Source organism: Tauraco erythrolophus, chromosome 9, assembly GCF_009769465.1.
Source record: "Tauraco erythrolophus isolate bTauEry1 chromosome 9, bTauEry1.pri, whole genome shotgun sequence".
Lineage (NCBI taxonomy): Eukaryota > Metazoa > Chordata > Aves > Musophagiformes > Musophagidae > Tauraco > Tauraco erythrolophus.
In genome coordinates, this window is record NC_141473.1 from 28,736,605 (window position 1) to 28,755,327 (window position 18,723).

General features: G+C 39.4%; 1 protein-coding gene across 1 annotated transcript in view; it reads left to right on the forward strand.

The window, feature by feature from the left end:
- CSGALNACT2 (chondroitin sulfate N-acetylgalactosaminyltransferase 2) overlaps positions 1-18,723 on the forward strand; it is a 35,059-nt gene that overhangs the window by 8,153 nt on the left and 8,183 nt on the right. Inside the window, exons 2-4 of the mRNA XM_086616258.1 lie at positions 9,229-10,474; positions 17,851-18,067; positions 18,607-18,708. Coding sequence (XP_086472384.1) covers positions 9,811-10,474; positions 17,851-18,067; positions 18,607-18,708 — 983 coding nt within the window. The 5' untranslated portion in view covers positions 9,229-9,810. The remainder of the gene's footprint in view (positions 1-9,228; positions 10,475-17,850; positions 18,068-18,606; positions 18,709-18,723) is intronic.

Consider the following 18,723-nt stretch of genomic DNA (forward strand, 5'->3'; position numbering starts at 1 on the left):
GCTTTACAAGTGTAAGGAAACTGGCTGCATGATCTCTCTCCTTACCTCCCACAGTGGGAAATCTTCCACTGGCTCTGTGTATGCACTTGCAGGACAACTGTCCTTTAAAAATAGCACGAGAGTTTGCATATATTGGAATATATATTTTCACTATGTTCAGGGTACAGTAACTATGTTGTCTTGATCTCCATACATAGAGAACTGGATGATAATTAAAAAGAGATGTGAGAAAACAGAAGGCAACCCGATTCCGAGAACGTACTTAGATGTGATACTTAGGTGAAGCAATGCCAAGAAAACCACGTCATTTTCAGCTCTTTGTTTTTGCTTGCTACCATTCCCACCATGGACAATTTCAGTCATCCTCAGTGTTTGGTATTCTAATGAATAGCAAATGGCATCAGTGAAAATGTAGGTATGCTGTGCTCCAAAGCTAGGATCATTAGCCTTTTACTATTCTATTGCATTTGCTGGAACATGTTCATCTTGTATGGGGGAAATTTTTAGCTGGGCCTTTTAAGATGTTTAGACACTTTGGGTATCTAAAGAGCATTTTACCTTTCTTCAGTCGCTGTAAGGTGATGTACTTCAACTGCTTTTTCTGTCCTGAGATAGACTGTTTTCTCGTGCAACAAAACTCTCCTACAGCACTACTTTTTTTGAAGACTCCTGGGCATTGTAAGTTTTATTTCTGCTTCTTGCCGCAGCTGTTACTCTATCATACTGAAAGGAGTATAAGGATTTTGCTGCATGTACTCTATTAGAGACTACTGTGCATCCTTGAAGATAAGCTGAAGTTGCTGTAAGAGCTGTGATTTAGTTTTGCTTAAACTGTCCTCCACAGGGATGCAGCTGTCCCTTTGCCCTTGATGCTAGACTGCGTAGTGTGATGTGTGCTGTTTGGAGGCTCTGCCAGCCTTCGGTGAACAGACCTGGGTCCAGCCATCCGTTGGGTGTGGTTGCTGGGGTGGTGTGCCCTGGACTGGGAACCTGTTGTGCTGCCCTGTTACAGGTGCCTGTGTCATTTATGCAGTCCCTCACGGAGAGCATTTTATTAATAAGGGAATCACAAAGCACGTGGTCACAAAGGTCAGATTCTTGTCTAATCCTCATGTGAAAAGTAACATCGCTTACAAGACGTCAGGAATACCAGTAGAAAGTGCATCCCTGATAACTGTGCTAAAGCAACTACTTGTGCTTTTGTTCCCATTTCTAGGCTGAACTTTAGCAACCAATAGGGTAGGCAAAATAAGTGTAGTCATATAATACTGCTGTTCCTTTAATTCCCTTACAAGAAGGGGAAGAAGACTTGCTTCTCAAAGTTTGGACATGGTGAGAGGTTTTGCCAAATTTAAAAAGAGGAATAGTGCCCACAGCAGTACAAAAGCCCCCAAGCTAAATAGTATAAACTATAGGAAAAGGTGAGTAAAATAGAGAAGTTATTTATCTTACGGAAGCTGAAAGTAGTGAGTCTTTCAAGATAGCTATTCAATAAAAATAATTTTCAAATAAGCAGGTAAACAAGCAAAACTTCAAACTTCTTCAGCTAGTCTTACCTAGGATGTTTTACCTAGCTTCTTTCTTGCCAAGCAGATGTCTCTCTTCACAAAAACAGTAGAGCGACTATGAGTTGACTTTTATTTCCTGGCTATATCTGAAATGGGATATAACTGACTGGTGTAGTTTAGGTGTAGCTGGTTGGGTTTCAAGTTCCAATTTCAATTCAGCAGTTTCCAGACAAACGAGCTTGCTCTGGCTTCACTGAAGCCAAAGCTGGGCTCCTGTTCATAAGCTCATTGCTTGTTTTGGATTAGGTATAAAGTAAATAAGGTGAATAATGTTTTTCTTGCATTGTTCACTGAACTATGTAATGGATTCAGTTTTGTGTAGGAACGACAAGTGCCAGGACAGACGATAATTTGCTCTCTAACTTATGGGAGTTATACCGCTTTGGCAAAAGCCCATTTAACAGCAGAACATGTAAGAATTGCATGTAAACCATTTCAGTACAGTTTAATGCTTCCTTCATTTGGGCATGACAGCATGACTGCTTTTCTGGGAACACTTGCGGCAAAAACGTCACCATTTCTAGGTTGTTGGCTATCACCTTCTGTTTGCTTTCTCTGCTACGTTAGCTGTAGCACTGAGAACAGAGACAGTAAAACTCATAGTATTTCCTGTTCTGTCATCTTAGCATGCTGATTTATGTTTTGATTATGTATGCAGGGTGGGAAGGGGTGTGTGGTGTGGTGCTGGGATGAGTCCTTCACACAGCCCCGATGGTCAGTGTTGCCCTTGCAAAAACACATGCTGGTGAACTTGGTGAAGCTGTGGCAGAAATTTCTAGAGGGTTTGGGAAGGGTGTAAACAGTAAGATCTGCTTGATTGTTCTTCATAGGCTAAACCTAGGTAGGCTCTATCTTACAATGATTGAATTCCACTATTATAACGAAACCCTACTCTCTTCTATCTTTTCTTCTTAAAGAGGGTTAATATAGTGTGCTGCTTCAGTTGCATCTCCTGAAAAGATGCAATTAATAAACAGGATCAGAGCCTGGAAGAAGGCAGAATTTCTTATTGATAAAGCCTTTCATTAGTGAGTTGAATGAGTTGATCTCTTGCATGAAACGAGGGCGGTAAGAAACCCTGTATATCTTCCCTGTATGCTGCAGTCTCTAATGTGACAGTGGAAACTTGTGGAAGGTTAGTCTTAATTTTATTTTGGATGACAGCACTTCTGCTGGCAAAAACATGATGTTGTTTTTGCAAAATAAACCATTTGCATAGGGAATATTATTTTATGAGTAATAAATCATGTGATTGTTGTCACCCATCACTGAAATAACTTTTTCCTACAGACTCCCATGCCTGAACTATGAGTCTCTGATGTACTACAAGTACTACCATGATCCTTGTGCCAAAGGCGTCAGTTTTTTTCCTTCCTGTTAAGGAACTAAACAAATGTCTGAAGTTACCTATTGCAGACATGCTTATGCATTTCTATAATTCAGCATAGGCTATTTATAACATATATGGTAGTTCTTGTGTTGACTATGTGGTGTGTTCCGCCCTCCCCCCCATCAAAAATGAAGTAAGATGCTCAGTGATCAGTGTGCAGTCATCATCGTCCCCCTGCCCTTGCCTCCCTGTGGGACTCTGGCTTTGGCAGTGTTTGCCAGTGAGTTTGTAAAAAAGAAAGCAGAGGGAGACAAAAACGCCAAAGCTGTGAGTGACTAGAACTGCGATATTGATAGCTCCGGCGTTATCCTGGGTTGTTGGATGATGAGCAGCCAGGTGAGGCCAGCTGCACTGACACAGCCGATTGCATGTCTGTTACTGCTTAGAGTATAAGCATGAGCTGAATGCAAATATTTTTCATATTTATCACCCAGGTTGAGCTGATAAACTTATAAGAAGGATCACAGATTTTGTGGGGTTGAGTTAGATCTGATGGAGAGCTGATTCTATCATCTAGTCTTTCAAGGCAGATGTTTTGTTTTGTTTTTTTAACTCTTGGATTTCTGGTTTAGATCTGCAATGTCTGGAAAAATAACTTTTCTGTAGAAACTGTTCTGTCCTGTTTGAGGAGTGCTGGCGTGTGCTCTTACAGGTTTTGCCCTAGACAGTACTGTCCGTGTGAGCATGCCAAGGTAGTGTGCTGTGCAGTGGGAATGCTGGGAAGGTACATAAGAGGACATAAGGAAATTTTGATGAAAATCGTAGGGGGAAGCTGGAAGAAAAATTCACTTTAGTGTCAGTTAGGTAATGCGAGTAGCAAAGCTGAAGTTCTGTACTTACAAACTAAACTTGCATGTTGTGATGAATTGGAACAGTGTATGTAATTGGAAAGCTCTAACCTGTCAAAGTTGAAAATAAGCTGCTGCTTCTCCCTGCTGTGATTGATTTACTGTGGGCTGTGTTTGTGATGTGTATAGGCACAACTTTCAAATTTTTCAGGATTTATTACTAAATGGGTAAGGTCTAAAATATTTTGTGATTATTTTCACTTTCCTGCTGGTTTTCTTGAATGTAGATCATATTTTCATAAATTGATAGTGGCTTTCGACTTCCGTCTTGTCCAGCAGTGTGTGTGTGCCTGCGTGTGTATTCAGGAGGCAGAGTTGTAGCTGAAATCAAATCAGATGGTGGAATTGTGATAAAAACGTGTTATTTACAGTCAGTCCACTGAGGGTGAGATGCTAGACTAATGACTAGTTTTCTGTGGAAAAGCTGTGGCCCCTAACTTTTCTCTTGGATATTTTTTCTCTCCTTTGCTTTTCCCTTTCTATTAACCTTCCTGACAGCAGAAAAATCTGACTTTGGTACTAGTTTGAGTAGAACTGTCTAATAAAGCCCTTAACAAATTGCTTTGTGTCTTGTCTGAGGCTATACCTCAGTGAACTGTCTAAGCAGAGATGATGTGTTTCTGCATACATAAAGTATGGTTTGAGGTTTCTCACTCTAGGGTTTATGCAAAGACACTGTCCATGACAGCAAAGACAGCTGGCTTGCTTTGTGTTGGTTTCAACAAGTGAGAAAGTAACTGTATGTACAATGTTTCTCTAACCTTCACAGGCAATTCTGTTTTCGGTGACACTATTCAGAATAAGATGGACTATTCAAGGGATGATATTGGATGTTATGTTTTCGTTGTATAACTTGCCAAGGAGAGAAGTATGTGTGTGTGGAGGGGGGTTGAGGCAGTGAATGTCTGTGGCATCTGGGTGAAATTATGAACAATAAAATAACTATGAAAATCAGCTGGAATTTCATAAGCAGCTAAACTATGACCATGTAGGGCATGCTGAATGAAAAGGACATGTCTAAAGTAGAACATGCTAAAATGAGGAATGTCCGTACAGTCTGACATAAAGCAAGTGCATATTGAATTAGGTCACTGCTGTAAATGTGAATGTTTCCCCTCTTCAGAAAGATGTACTCATCCTTTGCAACGAGAAACCAGAACAGAATGCTAATAAAATAAAAAGAAATTTAAAAGTATTTTCCATTAGCATGCTGGTCTATTCCCTTGTGCTTAGAGAATCAGTGAGCTCTTTTGTAAGGAACAGAAACATTTCCACAGTTGAATATACATAAGGCCCTGGAAATGCAGAAAGAATAACAACCAGTTGCTTCTGGAAAACTTGCGAATCTTCATAAGCATTGTATCATTGTATAAATCTCAGATGTCTTATTCTTTGGAGATCACAGGGAGTATTGCAAATAGACTTGTTTAAAATAATTGATATAATGCAAAATATCAGCATGTGCAATTTAAAGATTTGGAACTTAATCTTTAAACGCTGAAATGCTGATCTAAGGGATTTGTGTGTGTTTACCTATTTCCAGGTAATCTTGTTCTTTTTTTATAAACTTCAGAAGGTACCATGTGATGTTGAATTCATTTTCCTATTGTTATTCTTTGGATCCCATGTGCTTTTACCGATTGTGGGGTTTCACAGCCTGCTTTCTCTTGTAAAAGAGAAACATCATCTTCTACATCCTGGGAGTAGTTACTGGAATTCCTAAAATAGTGCTATGCCAGACCTAATTGATATCAAATTTGGCATGTAAATATGCAAAACTAGTGCTTTTTTGAAAAAGAGGATAGTGAAATAGAGGGCTTGTAAACCTTCCTTTGCTGATGGGATGGGAATTAGTCTTACTAGCTTCTCTCACTCCTTGAAGGATGCAAGGTGGAATCTGTCTGACTCCTTTATGGTGACTCTTCTCAGCAGAAATAATACTGGCGGGGGGCGGGGGGGGGGAAGGGATGTCCGAATTGGCTCAGTTTTTAGCAAACTAGTCTCACTAGACTCAAAAAAAGTCTCACTGCTTTCGCAAACTGACTTACCCCTTCAGCTCTTCATATCCTATTTAAAATTTTAATGTTGTTTAACATAACTGGTTGTACAAACATTCCTTGCCTTTAAAGGCCATGGGGAAGCTGTAGCGAGAAAAATGGCTTTTCTTGACGGTGTTGCACAAAAACTGTCAAAGATAAATAGACAAGGCCTATATCTATGCAAAAAGGCTGTCTTGTTAACAAGATTGTCACTAGCTCACTAGAAAAGGGTTTCAACTAATGTGGGAATAATTAGAGCCTAGAAGGAAAAGAACCAGGGAGCTCTCCACAGCCCTACCACTTGTAGTTTCCAAAGCTTGAGAAACAGGTTATTGTTTCTGTTCCCTAAGCACCCATCAGGGCACTGCTCCACCAAACAGCCCTCTAGTGTAAATAGGTAAAGTGCCAGTAGGAAGGCTCAGAAATTTGTAGTTACTCATAATCTTCTGTTCTTGCCTTGGTGATGCGATGCAAACGGCATGATGACTTTCTTCGTCCATGCCTACTGTAATGATGTATGTTTGGCCACAGTTAAGAAAGTTAAGAACAGAGTTGTTCTTTCATTGCCTCCCTGCTATTGTCTGAGGAAATCTTAATCTCCTGGTACATTGTGTCCTCTTGACACCACGTCAGGAAATCTGTTGTCACTTGCTTCTGAGACATGAATGAGACCTAAGGAAACTGAGTGCGTGACTCATCGAAGTTGAACACAGGGGCATTTATTGGTAGAACAAGAATTGAATAAAGGCCTACTAGGCTCATGTCCCAGCTTCAGGGGTGACTATGGATCACTTAACAACAGTTAGTGACTGTTATGCAAAGCCCGTGGTGGTAGGAGGTTGTGTGTCTTAGGTGACTTTATCAGTGATAAACCAAATCTGGCCGTGGTTTGTAGCTGCCTGCACTGCTCATCATCCAGCTGTACCAGGGTAGCCCAAATAATCTCTTAAGACAGTCTTGACTAGAAATACTAGCTCCTGCTCTGTAGTAGATGCTTTCATTTCCTTTAATCATGCTGTAAAAGTGAGGAGAAAGGGAAAAGTGAAGGAAAAACACAAAGGTCTCTTCTTCGTGTCCTGCTGAGCAGTAAGTCTTGTTTCCTACTCTGTCCCCAGTACCAAAAGCATCTCTTCATCACTCAAAACTGATTTCTGTAGTGGCACGGGAGCTGTGTGTGTTTGTGTGTACAGCGATGCGAAAATGCCATTGTTTCACAGTAGTAACAAAGGCTGTTCATTGAAAAAGTTGGGACTGGATTTGTCAATATTTTATGCAATTCAAGTAGTTTGATCACTTTTCGATATGCCTTAACTGATCTAAGATGTGCCAGCTTCTGCATGGAGTGGCTTTAGGACAGTCTAGCGTTTATCTAGGTTTAAGGAAACCTAAGGTTCTTTGTTATTAATCGTGGCTTCACCTCTTGCAGTCTAACAGAGCAGGAGTTCAGGGAGAAATGTGCAAAACCATCATATAGGCAGCTTTGTACTAAAGAAAGCTTGGCATGATATTACATGATTTCTGTGAACTGGTTTTATCCTGTAGATTGTTTTTTCTTCTGTCTCCCTTGATTCACCACATCTGGACCTTAGTCAATAGTCTGAAGATACATCCAGAGTTGATCACTTTTTATAGGCATTTAACTTGCATTTATATCATGTTGTGTTTGTGCAGTGAGGAGTGACTAACTTCTGTCTTATTTGGACTTCAAAGGATATCATCTAGAATTCAATTGAGAAAGCTGTTACTTATTTTGTCCCAAAGCATCTAGCGGCTTTACATGAGGTCAAAAAGCCTCAGTTTCAGATAACTGTTGCCTTTAAGCTGCTGTATTAAGAATTTTTACATAATTGATCTAATGCATTTGTGAACAGGGTCATAGGCAGGGACTTTAGCACTAGAAATACTAATAGCTGCTTCAAGCAGTCCTGTAGCCCTCAGCTGGACAACTCCAAGGTGTGCAGCTCTTGCAAAACTTAGTGCACAAGACATGCGTGCAAACTTAGGATCAGCTATGGCAGGCGTTGGTGTTGGTCATATGAATAACTTAATCTTTCAGGCCTTGTTATTGGAACTTTCTTGCAAATGAGGATGCTGAATATCATGAAACGGCTGATATGTGGTACCTGGTTCTCACTAAATATCCTGATGATGGAAGCCAATTGGGAAGGGATAAAGATCGCAAGGATGTAATCAGAGAGAAATGTTGCATGGTGTTTGTTGTAGACACACGGAGTGCATCGTGGCACCATGACTTCTTTGCAAGGACAGAGGAAATACGGGGTTTGGGACTGCAGGCAGTATTAGATAACAATTTGTCCAACCCATATATGAGGAGTATTGGAGTGGGCAATCTTTTTCTAATCTCATACTCTTAATGAAACTAAACCAAAGTTACTCAAGTCCCAGAACTTCCCCCAAACAATAATTATACAGCACAGTTAAAATGGATGTAGAGCTAATAGATCCCTGGATAAATTTTAATGAGCTTCACTTATTTTCCACAACCAAGTTTTAAACGAAAGTATTTTACTAATGTTAGAATGTAGACTAACATGCATTGAGCTTACTTCTCAGCTATTTATGCTGTTGTTGAAGAGGCCTATAAACTGTTTAGCTGACTATCATTGCTGAGTAGGATTTTTGATATCCCCATCTGGTGTAACTGTGGCCTCTTTCCATGTGTTTTTCCTCCAAGCTGGTTTAGTTAGCGATGTAAGAAGGTAACCCATGTAAATGGTCAATGCCTCTTCATGCTAGCCTAACCAAATCAAAAAGTGGAAATGCTAGTGAATGGATAATTTGAGGCTCCCTTTCATCAATCAGGAACTGGGATTCGAATTCGAATCTCTGTTGAATTTGACCTATTCTGAAATGCTGTTTCTGTGAACTTTGATATTTAGGTCTGCACTACTTGATTCATGAGTGAATAATTCCCTAAAAGATACATATCCATTTGCTTTTACTTTAAGTAAGCTTCTGCTGTTGCTACTTCAAAATAGTTGTTGGAAATTTTTTTTTAAGAGGAGTAGGAAAGGCATGGGTTTTGTTGGGTTTTTTTTCCTCCCACGGAGGAAAACAAAACAAAAAAACCAAGAAGGAATGAGGGAGTTAAAACAAATAACACTTGATGAGACTAGAAGAGCCTTTACTGCTTTAGCTAGCTGTGTGAAAAATATATTTCCTTATACTGTCCATATTGCTGTTTTCCAGACACTATGTCAAAGAGAATCACTGCAATGGAAAGAAGTAATATTTTCTCTTTCTCCTTTTCCTACTCCTTCTCTCAGCAATCCTTTGCATCTATGTGTTACAAATTTGTTCATGCATTTTCCAAATAATCGGCTGCTTTGTAGTTCTAATATGCACCTTTCTTTTAATTTTAGGTTCTGTCTTCATTTTGCTGACTCAAACTGCAGATTCCAAGGAAAGAAGGGGAAGTGGAAAAAAGAACTCAAGTGCCAGAGGAAAAGGGAAACCAGCCAATGAAAACTACTGTTACTAAACTGTAGACTGCTCTCACTGACACATTGTAGGGGGAAAAATTGCTGTTGATTCAAAGCTTATAAAATTACTTTTGCAGACTTTCCTCACTGAACTCCAAATAGGCTAAAACCCTTCAACTAGGGTTGAATTAGGAAATGGAAATATGACTCCTTGCTCGTGTCTTCCATCTTCCTTCCCCTTTGCAGGGTTTTTTGTTTGAGGTAGCAAATCCTGAACAAAAATTGTATGGCGTCAACCAAACTTACAGTTGATGGTTATGGATGACATAGGAACTTCAGACTTACGTCTCTGCAATGACACCTAATTAAGGCAAAGGTTGAAAACTGCTCATCATCTACTTTATCAAAATTTGTCGTAACTTACGGTCATGCTTTCTCTTTCTAAGATTTGAACTCTGAGGTGATGTTCCCTGGAAGGCATGAGCGGATAAGTCATCTTTTTGGATTGGAAATAGAAATAATATGAGAATGCCCAGAAGAGGCTTAGTAATTCAAGCCAGGACTCGTTGGCTCTTAGTGGGCCTTGCTTTATTATTCAGTTTAATCTTGCTCATGTATTTGCTCGAGTGTGCTCCACAAACAGATGGTAATGGATCTCTACCTGGTGTTGTAGGTGAAAGCATGGGTAAAGAATACTATCAAGCTCTCTTGCAGGAACAAGAAGAGCATTATCAAAACCGAGCTAGCAGTCTGAAACGTCAGATTGCCCAGTTAAAGCAAGAACTTCAGGAAATGAGTGATAAATTGAAATCCCTGCAGGAAAAAAAGAGCCCCAAGGTCAATGGTGTGAACTACCAGGGCACCAAAGAACAAGCATCCAATGATCTCCTAGAGTTTCTTCATTCCCAGATTGACAAAGCTGAGGTGAGCGTGGGGGCCAAACTGCCTAGTGAATATGGTGTCATTCCTTTTGAAAGCTTTACATCCATGAAAGTATTCCAGTTGGAGATGGGACTCACTCGGCATCCAGAAGAGAAACCTGTTAGAAAGGATAAACGAGATGAATTGGTGGAAGTTATTGAGGCTGGCTTAGAAGTTATCAATAATCCAGATGAAGAAGACGGACAAGATGAAGATGACGGAGTAGGAGAGAGGCAGCTGTATAGTGAAAATGATTTCATAGAAGGTATGTTTGTTACATGCTTTCCAGCTGGTTGACAGAATGTCACAACAGGCATTTAATGGTGTTTGTATTTTTAGGGGTTCTACCTACTTGAATGGTAATTACACAGTAAGAAGCTTTATTTCTAATTATGAGAATATTACTGCTTCATTGTCTTGTGTTTTGAGTAGGGAGCAAGAAATCCATTTCAGAAGAAGGGCTCACCACAAGAAGTGTACGGGGGAAGCTGCATCTGCTTAAAATACTGAGGTGTTCATAATTGGTTGTAGCTGAAGTCAGTGTGACACAACTGCTTCTGGTACTAAGTAACTGAAAGACTTCAGTGAAACTGGTGGCAGTGGGAGGTAGAAATTGATTCATCTCTCTTGTTCCAGCGTAGTTAAGCAATTCAGTGTGAAGCTGCGGGATTTTTCTTCACTCATCTCTGTGCCACTTTTAGTTAATATTCAGGCTTTTGACTCTTAGAGTTGGCATACTCATACTGGGAGGGAGGGCCTTGGTAGGCTAAAATGTTCTGGTCACGTCCACTGAAGAACTCGGTGTCCTGAACAGACCCTTCATGGTACACTAGTTATGGGGTCTGCTAAACTGTGCAGCCTTAAGCTGTTTTCTTGTTCTCTCTTCAGTTCTCTCAGTGCTTGTAAGTTTAGTTACAGAACACTTGTTATTATAAAAGCAAATATAGCAGTTAGGCTTTCAGTACTTAGTGACACCCTTAAAAGGTGCACTGGTGATAATTCCTATAGAAGTTGGCTTTCAAGGTACAGTGTAATGCTGATGGAGATAAGTATTATCAAAAACTGCCCTGGTACCTCTTTTTTTTGTATTTACAGTATTAAATACAGTTCATGCTGCCATAAAAAAACCCCAAAGTTGGACCATGTTATAAGAGCATTACTGTAAAAGCGATTCTGGATCTCAGCAGTACTGATGTCTGCACTATTAAGCAAACATGCTGGAGAAAAGTACCGTTGGCCTGGAAATAATCAGTTCTTTTAGTCTAAGATGATGTAATTGGTCTGTAGTGCAAAAAGTCTCTGCTTTTTACAGCTACTATGTTTCAAGTTTAATGCAAGTACTGTTTTTTCATTCCAGAAGGGTGCCATAGGGTGTAGAATCCACTGAACTGTGTTGATGTAACACAGCCAGTGCAGTGCCAGGCTTTTAGTACAATTTTAACTTAAAACCATATTATTTTGTCTAGAGGTAGTTGTTCTTGTGGCCTTTTAATAATTTTCGTTTTATATGAAGTGTGCAGCTGCTTTTCCTTTACTGTTTTAGAATGCTGCCTATGGTTGAGTGGATTTTTTTACCATTATTGAAATAGCTCTTTGTTTTTCTTAGTGTACAGTCTTGAATTACTGCACACCTCCAAGAAAGCAAGCAGATTTAAGACCTTAGAAGTGTACTTCATACTTCTGCCTCTCTTCATACCAGTATATTGATAATTGGTTTTGGAAATCACTTAGTTCCTTTTGCTATAAAGGCAGTCTCTTCAAGCATAGGGTAACAAACTATAGAAAATGAAAAGTATTGTTATACTGTAGCTCATATTGGGTGTGTTAGCAACTAGCCACAGTGATAGCTATCAGTGTCTTTTTTTCAGACAGAAGTTGTGGGTTATGTGGGTATTCTGTCTTTCTGTATGCATGAGTACTACTGCCTAATTTAGACACTAGGCCAGCAAAAAAAAAGCTGCTTCTGAATATTAACACCTTTTTTTTTCCCCTCCCTATTGTTCAACCACTTATAGAGGTGAGAAATGGAACTGCTGGTAGCAGTACCTGCAGGTCCCTTGCCCTGTGACTGGGCTCTAGCACATACCTCCCATGTCAGTTTGTGCATCCTTGTGTGATGGAAGTCCAGTTGGAAAGCTGATGCCTTTCCATTTAGAACAGCTGCTCTCTTAAGCTATCATAAACTGGTGGGTTCAAGTTTTGTAGAGGACTTCTTGTGTCTACTGCTGTCCCAAGAGGTCCTGTAAATGTACAAAGAGCACAACTGAGTTGAGTTGTTGCTGGATTAGCTTTGCTTGTTTAGAGAAATGGTTACTGGCTTGAGTTAAAAATAGCTTGTTCTGTATCCTCTTCACTTGCTAATAGATTATTTTGTAATAAGTGATTTAGGAGTAAGACTAGAGTTTTGCACAATTTGAAACAGGAGACTGAGAAGCTTGGTGTGTGGATTTTTTTTTTTTAGTTCTGAGGCGCAAAAGAGAAAACATGATACCACATTAGTTAGTACATACCGTCATATTTTATGCTTAATATAGGTAAACTAATTTTGCTTTTGTTCTGACTCGCAGGAATTTTTTTTTCAAAACTAATGCATATCTATCTATGAAAACTTACCCACAAAACTATGCCACAAGTACAAGCTAAACTAGTGTTTTTATTCTAGAAGTCTTCTGACTTCCTACCTCAACAGGCGAAACTTTCATGTAGGTAAATGTTTGGTTCTGGGAATTATTTCAGCTTTTTTCCTAGATTTGTGAAATACTAGACTAAACTTTGAGCTATATACTCTTTCATGGTGCCTAACTTCAGGTGTATTAGTAAATCCTTAGAGAATTTGGTGGCTGTATAAATAAGTTTAGAATCTCTTTTCTTACAGACAATTTTACCTAATGGTATCTCTTAATCTCCACTGAATGTGTCTGAAGTTCTGCCCCAGCGTTACGTTGCCTCTGATGCCTAGTCAGTGAAATATCACTGTCTTGATTTGTAAAAGCATCAAGAATTTTTTTATTGTATTTTAGGATTTACCTATATTGGAGTCACTTGTGACAACAAATACTAGTGACATGAATTAAAAATTAATCTGCCTTCTGCCTGTGTAAATTTGTCTATTTTATAAACAGAAATTACCTAAATAAACATTTCTGAAAAAGGACACTTAATTAGTCAATAATACATAGTAGCCTCAATCTACTGATTTTTATTACTCTATCACCGCATAGGCCAAAAAACTTCAAAATAAATGCTGATGGATGCTAACTTTCTTGTCACTGCTAGTTGTTTGGTTTTTGTTTTCTTTTTTCTCTGTGCCCTTGATTTAACTGTTGATGCAGCTCCTTTGCTGCATGCTCAGCCTCTGTGATCATCTCTACATGAAGATGTTCTGACTTCTACCAGTGGTGCAAGGAAGCTGTATCCACAATAGGGACCAACCTGTTCAAGTGTTATCTTCCATTTGCTGCATTATTACCTTCTTTGCTTTGCTGCAACCCAGAATGAAACTTCCAGAATTTTAATTATAACAGAACGAAAATCTGATCTGAAGATCTTAAAGTCTTTTTCTGCAGTTGCTGTTTGAGAAACACTTTGAAGTTCTTTTTTTCTTTATATTTCCATTAGATCTAAACGTATGAGAAACAGGAGTACGCTATTCCCCTTGGATGAAGAGTATCCTTAGAGAGGATAAAAGTTGCAGTATTACATATTTTTCAATGAAGAGGTCTAGGACTATAAACGATGAACTTAATTGCTGAGTCGGGCATTCTAAGATAGTCCTGGATTAAAAATAGGTTGAGATCAGTGTTTGATAATTCTGAGAAACAGAGGATAAGTAGGATAGGAAGAGCATAATATTACTTCTGTGCACCCCTTTGTTCAGAAGCCTATGACATTGTCTGGAATAGTGATGCGAAACTCATTGAGGAGCTGTCATGGACATCTGTGCTTTACTATCAGTGTAACTGGTTTATTTGGGTTACATTTATCAGTGTAACAGGTTTATTTTGTCAAGGGGTTAAAAGCTTTTCCATTGGATAGACATTTAAAATTAACATTTGGAAAATAGAGGCGTTAGTGTTTTTTTTCAGAAGTTAATTATCAATTAGCTGATCTCTAATAAAGGTGTTGCTATTGAATGTCTGCTAGAATTGGAGTGCTACTGTTTGGGTCTGTTTCTCTTGATTTTGTGTTTCCAGTCGGAACTGAGCAAAGGCCAGGAACTATCTTTAAGTCTGGTTTTCAAGGGAAGACTCCCCACCCTTCTTTGCTTTGTGAAAAATTGTTTATCCCAGTGCTGCCAACTCAGAGTCAAAACTCTTCCCAGAGTCCTTGCCATCCATAGAACAGTGTGGGCTTTTTTGTCATGCAGACACCCCCTTTAGTATGTTCTGCATAAGACCAGAAACTGGCCAGTGTTCTGGAAACTTCAACAGAGAATTTTAATACACACAAAAAAAGAAAGACATATGTCTTAAATTCCATAGCCAAACACTTTCTTGATAGTTGTAAAACATGTAATAGTATTTGAGGCAATAGAAGAACAGCCTTTTGGCTTTGATAGTAATTGATCCCTAGTATTCCTAGATTTAATTTGTTTGGTGAGAAACAGGACTTCTGCAAAGGGAGTAAAGTTTCATGGACCAGGAATAACAACTGTTAAATTATTTCTGCTGCTTTTTACCTCTTTGCTTATAGAGCTCTATTTTGGATGGCAGCCAGTATGTGCTAGTTGGAAGGTGAGACAGCAGATTTTATTACATGAGTCAGACCCAAGTGTTAAAAACCTGAATACACTAAGTAAACCAGATGTGTGTTCTTTTTCTGGTTGTTCTCTGTGCATAGAAGCCTTTTCTGGCTTCTGTGCGTAGAAGCTTTAATCCCATAAAAGTATTCAAATTAGTAGATTACCTATGGACGTTAGCAAGGAAAATAACTCAAGGAGCACATGCTTGCTATTTAAGAGGAGGGTAGTGCTGGTAGGATGTTGAGATTTAAAAGGTTGGAACCTTGTATTCCAGCAATTGAATGTTGGCAGGCAAGGCACTACTCAAATTTGGACTTGCATATTAAGGTCTCTCTGAAGCTACAGCAGCATTTTCTTTTAAAGTTACTTTAATCTAGAAATTTTTATTCTGTACTACAACCTTCTGTTGCAGACTGACATCTAAGCTTGTCCTTTGATTAAAGATAAGGTATTGGCAACTGTGACACACTTTTTAAAAACTTCACTTACATTGCAAATGGTGTTTTCATCTACAAAAAACTAATGGATACTAGAGAAAGGAATATAATATACAATACTGAATATTAATTTATGCAGGGGTATTGGTACGAAGTGTCTGCTGACTATTGCGTGAGAGCGTGGTGTGCAAACACCTTGGTGCATCGACAGCTCCAACAACCAAGAAGCTGTTTTCAGGCTACAGCACTGGACAAGACAGCACAAAGGGTTGGAGTGGAAAAGGATTGAGAGGGATTTAAAATCTTTTTCTGCTTCTAACAGTGAACACTGTGGGCTTCCCTGATTTGAAATGCCTTTCTCAGTTCTTGTAATTAATACTGATTTGAAATTGTTATGCTTTTCCTGAGCATTAAAGTGTGGAGCATATTTTATGCAGCACAGTGTTCACAAAGGAGTAACTGTGGATTTCTCTGTCTTAAAGGAGTGCATTGCAAAACTTTGAACAACAGGTAAAAAGCGTTTAAGTTGAAAGGTTAGATTTAGTCACCATTAACTTCCAGCGTGAAGGCACCAGCTTGTTGTGCTACACCCCATCTCCAGCAGATCCTATGTGGTGGTCAGCCACGTTTCCCCTTGAGTCTACCAGTAGCCATGCTCACCCACTGAAGGAGTGCCTTAGAGCTGAATATTGGAGGGGAACAGGGAGCTTGCTGTAAAAGAAGCTGTTGGTCAGATACAGGACAGGGGCAGAAGGAGGAAACATCAGTGAATTGAAAATGGATTTAGTTTGGGGAGGGAGGCTGGAGCAGAGGAACATGGAAGGAATTAGATAGATTTAGGGAAAAGACTTTGTAAAAGGAGCCTGGGGTATAGAGGTAAAAAGTTGAGGTAAGGTGGCGTGCCTGTTCATTTGCTTCTTGTGTTGAATTAGAAAGTAATGGGAGGAAGGGAACACAGAGGAATATTTGCCTAAGGAGAGGGAGAGAAGCCAAGATGTAAGATGACTTCTTTCTAGTTCCTGAGATAGACAAACAAAACTAAGCTGCTCTAATTTTGAGGGCTGCTTCCTTCATGCACCTTCACAGCTCTTGATTTCGGTTGCGAAAAAGACGACAACAAAAGGACAATACTGATACTGAGCACAAAAGACAACCAGCTCTTTGTGTAACCAGAACAGTTGATCTTACCCGTTCCCTGCCACCTTCTTCTTGGGTGGGAGGCTGGGAGAGGATTTCAGCAGCTCTGGAGGCTGGCTTGTAGGAGAAGAGGTAGTTCAGGCCTCCCAAGTGAATGGAAATAGACTGGTTGGACAGGGTAAAGGCAGGTGTGTTCATCACACTTAGGGATATGCAGCTATTATGTAACTTTCTCAATGGTTTGTGTGGCCAGCTCAACTGGAAGTTGTTTGGTTCATAGCGTCATAGTGTAGCTTATGTTTCTTCTCTATAGTATGTTTTCCTTGTGAGAGGAGAGCAGAGATGGGATGAACAAAGGACAATTCTGTTGGAGGATTTTTCCTTTCATCAGTTCTTACTCTCAGGTTAGTGTATATATTTGGAATTAACAGCGCAGAGCTCAGTTCAGTCGAAGCCACAAATGAGTCTTGGTGTTCTCTTTTGTGGCCTAAAATTAGAGGCTGTTGGCTTACCTTGCTTCCTTGATGGTCCTTACATGAAAGGACCATGTTCTGAATGAGATAGTTTACTCCTAATGAGTAGGAAAATCTATCTCCAAATAGGTAATCCTGTTTATAGTGGACTGGTATTGTTTTCTCAAAGTGTTACAGCTATTTAGAAAACTTTTTCTGCCTATGTCCGTAGAGGACCATGGCTGTAGTGAAACACCACTGTCTTTATAATCAAATAGAAAGCCCTGTAGCTAGTGGTCAGCAGTGAAAACAATTTTAAAGCATTCCAGCATTTATCATGCTTTTTTTTTAGATATCACATTTCAGATTTTGCAGACTTTGTCAAATGAGTTAGTGTCATTTGTTCTGCTCACAGCTTGTGTTGTGTTGATTGCTGGCCAGATGATCTCAGCTTTTACTGTGGACTAACTCAGGGGAGGATCCTTACTGACGAGCTTAAGAGCATGCAATATTAGATTTCAGCCATCCTTTTCCATAGAAAATAGTTGAATTCCCTTTTTGTTGGGAAGACCCAACTCTAATTCTGCCTGAGAAGTTGACGTAGGACCATAAAACCTGTTGTTGTCTCTAAGAAGCAGGGGAAAATGGAGTTTGTTTGGAATTGTTTCTCAGATGTGGTCTAAGAGGGTAAGAGGGCGATTGTGATTGGTGGTGATTTGTGGAGTTTTTTGTTTGTTTTTAGAGAAAACTCAGAAGCTTTGCCCCTAAAGGTTTATTCTTCACCACTTCATAGTTCTTAGGAAAAACAGTGTTTTTGAAATACAATTGCTGGGATCTTTGACTTTACAAATTACTTGTGTGACTTATTCTTCAGGTTACTATCGTACAGAAAGAGATAAGGGGACACAATATGAACTGTTTTATAAGAAGATGGATGGCATGGAATACAGGCATGTCACCTTGTTCCGACCTTTTGGACCCCTCATGAAAGTGAAGAGTGAAACAGTCGATATTTCTAGATCAATCATTAACATTATTGTTCCTCTTGCTGGAAGAACTGAGGCATTTGCACAATTTATGCAAAACTTTAGGTAGGTGCATGAGATTATATAGTGAGCTATATTGCTGATTTTCAGTACGTTGTTTCTCTTTGAAAATGAATTTCTGTTGTGGTGCATTTGCGGCAGAACTAATGATTCCAACATTGTGTGCAACTGCCTTGGGACGTTTGTAATTGAACCTGTTGCATGGAGAAAACACTCCCTCTAAAGGGATTTAAGAGATTCTCAAATTGCGCAAAAACCCCTTTTAGACTGAATGCCAGGGTTGTTGTGAACCTGGACACAGATGATCTTGAACATCATTTTCGTATTTGCGTCAGCTTTTGAGCTCCTGTTTGTAAAGTAAGATGTTGGCATGAGACACACAGTATTGGAACCTTCTGATTCAAATGGGAAAGATGGGGAAAGAAGAGGGAAAACATCTTGCCTTGTTTTCTTTAGAAGCTAGTTGAAGTCTGACCAGAATACTTAAGTCTGGTAATACTTTTAAATGCAATAGCTTTTAAGTACCTGAAGCATCTGTTGTGTTGCAAGTAATTATTAATATCAGCTTATCTTTGTGCTCACAGGGATGTGTGTATTCATCAGGATAAGCGTGTTCACCTCACAGTCGTGTATTTTGGACAAGATGGGCTTTCAGAAGTACAAAGCATCTTAGAATCTGTAGCTAGGTAAGTGTGTTGATC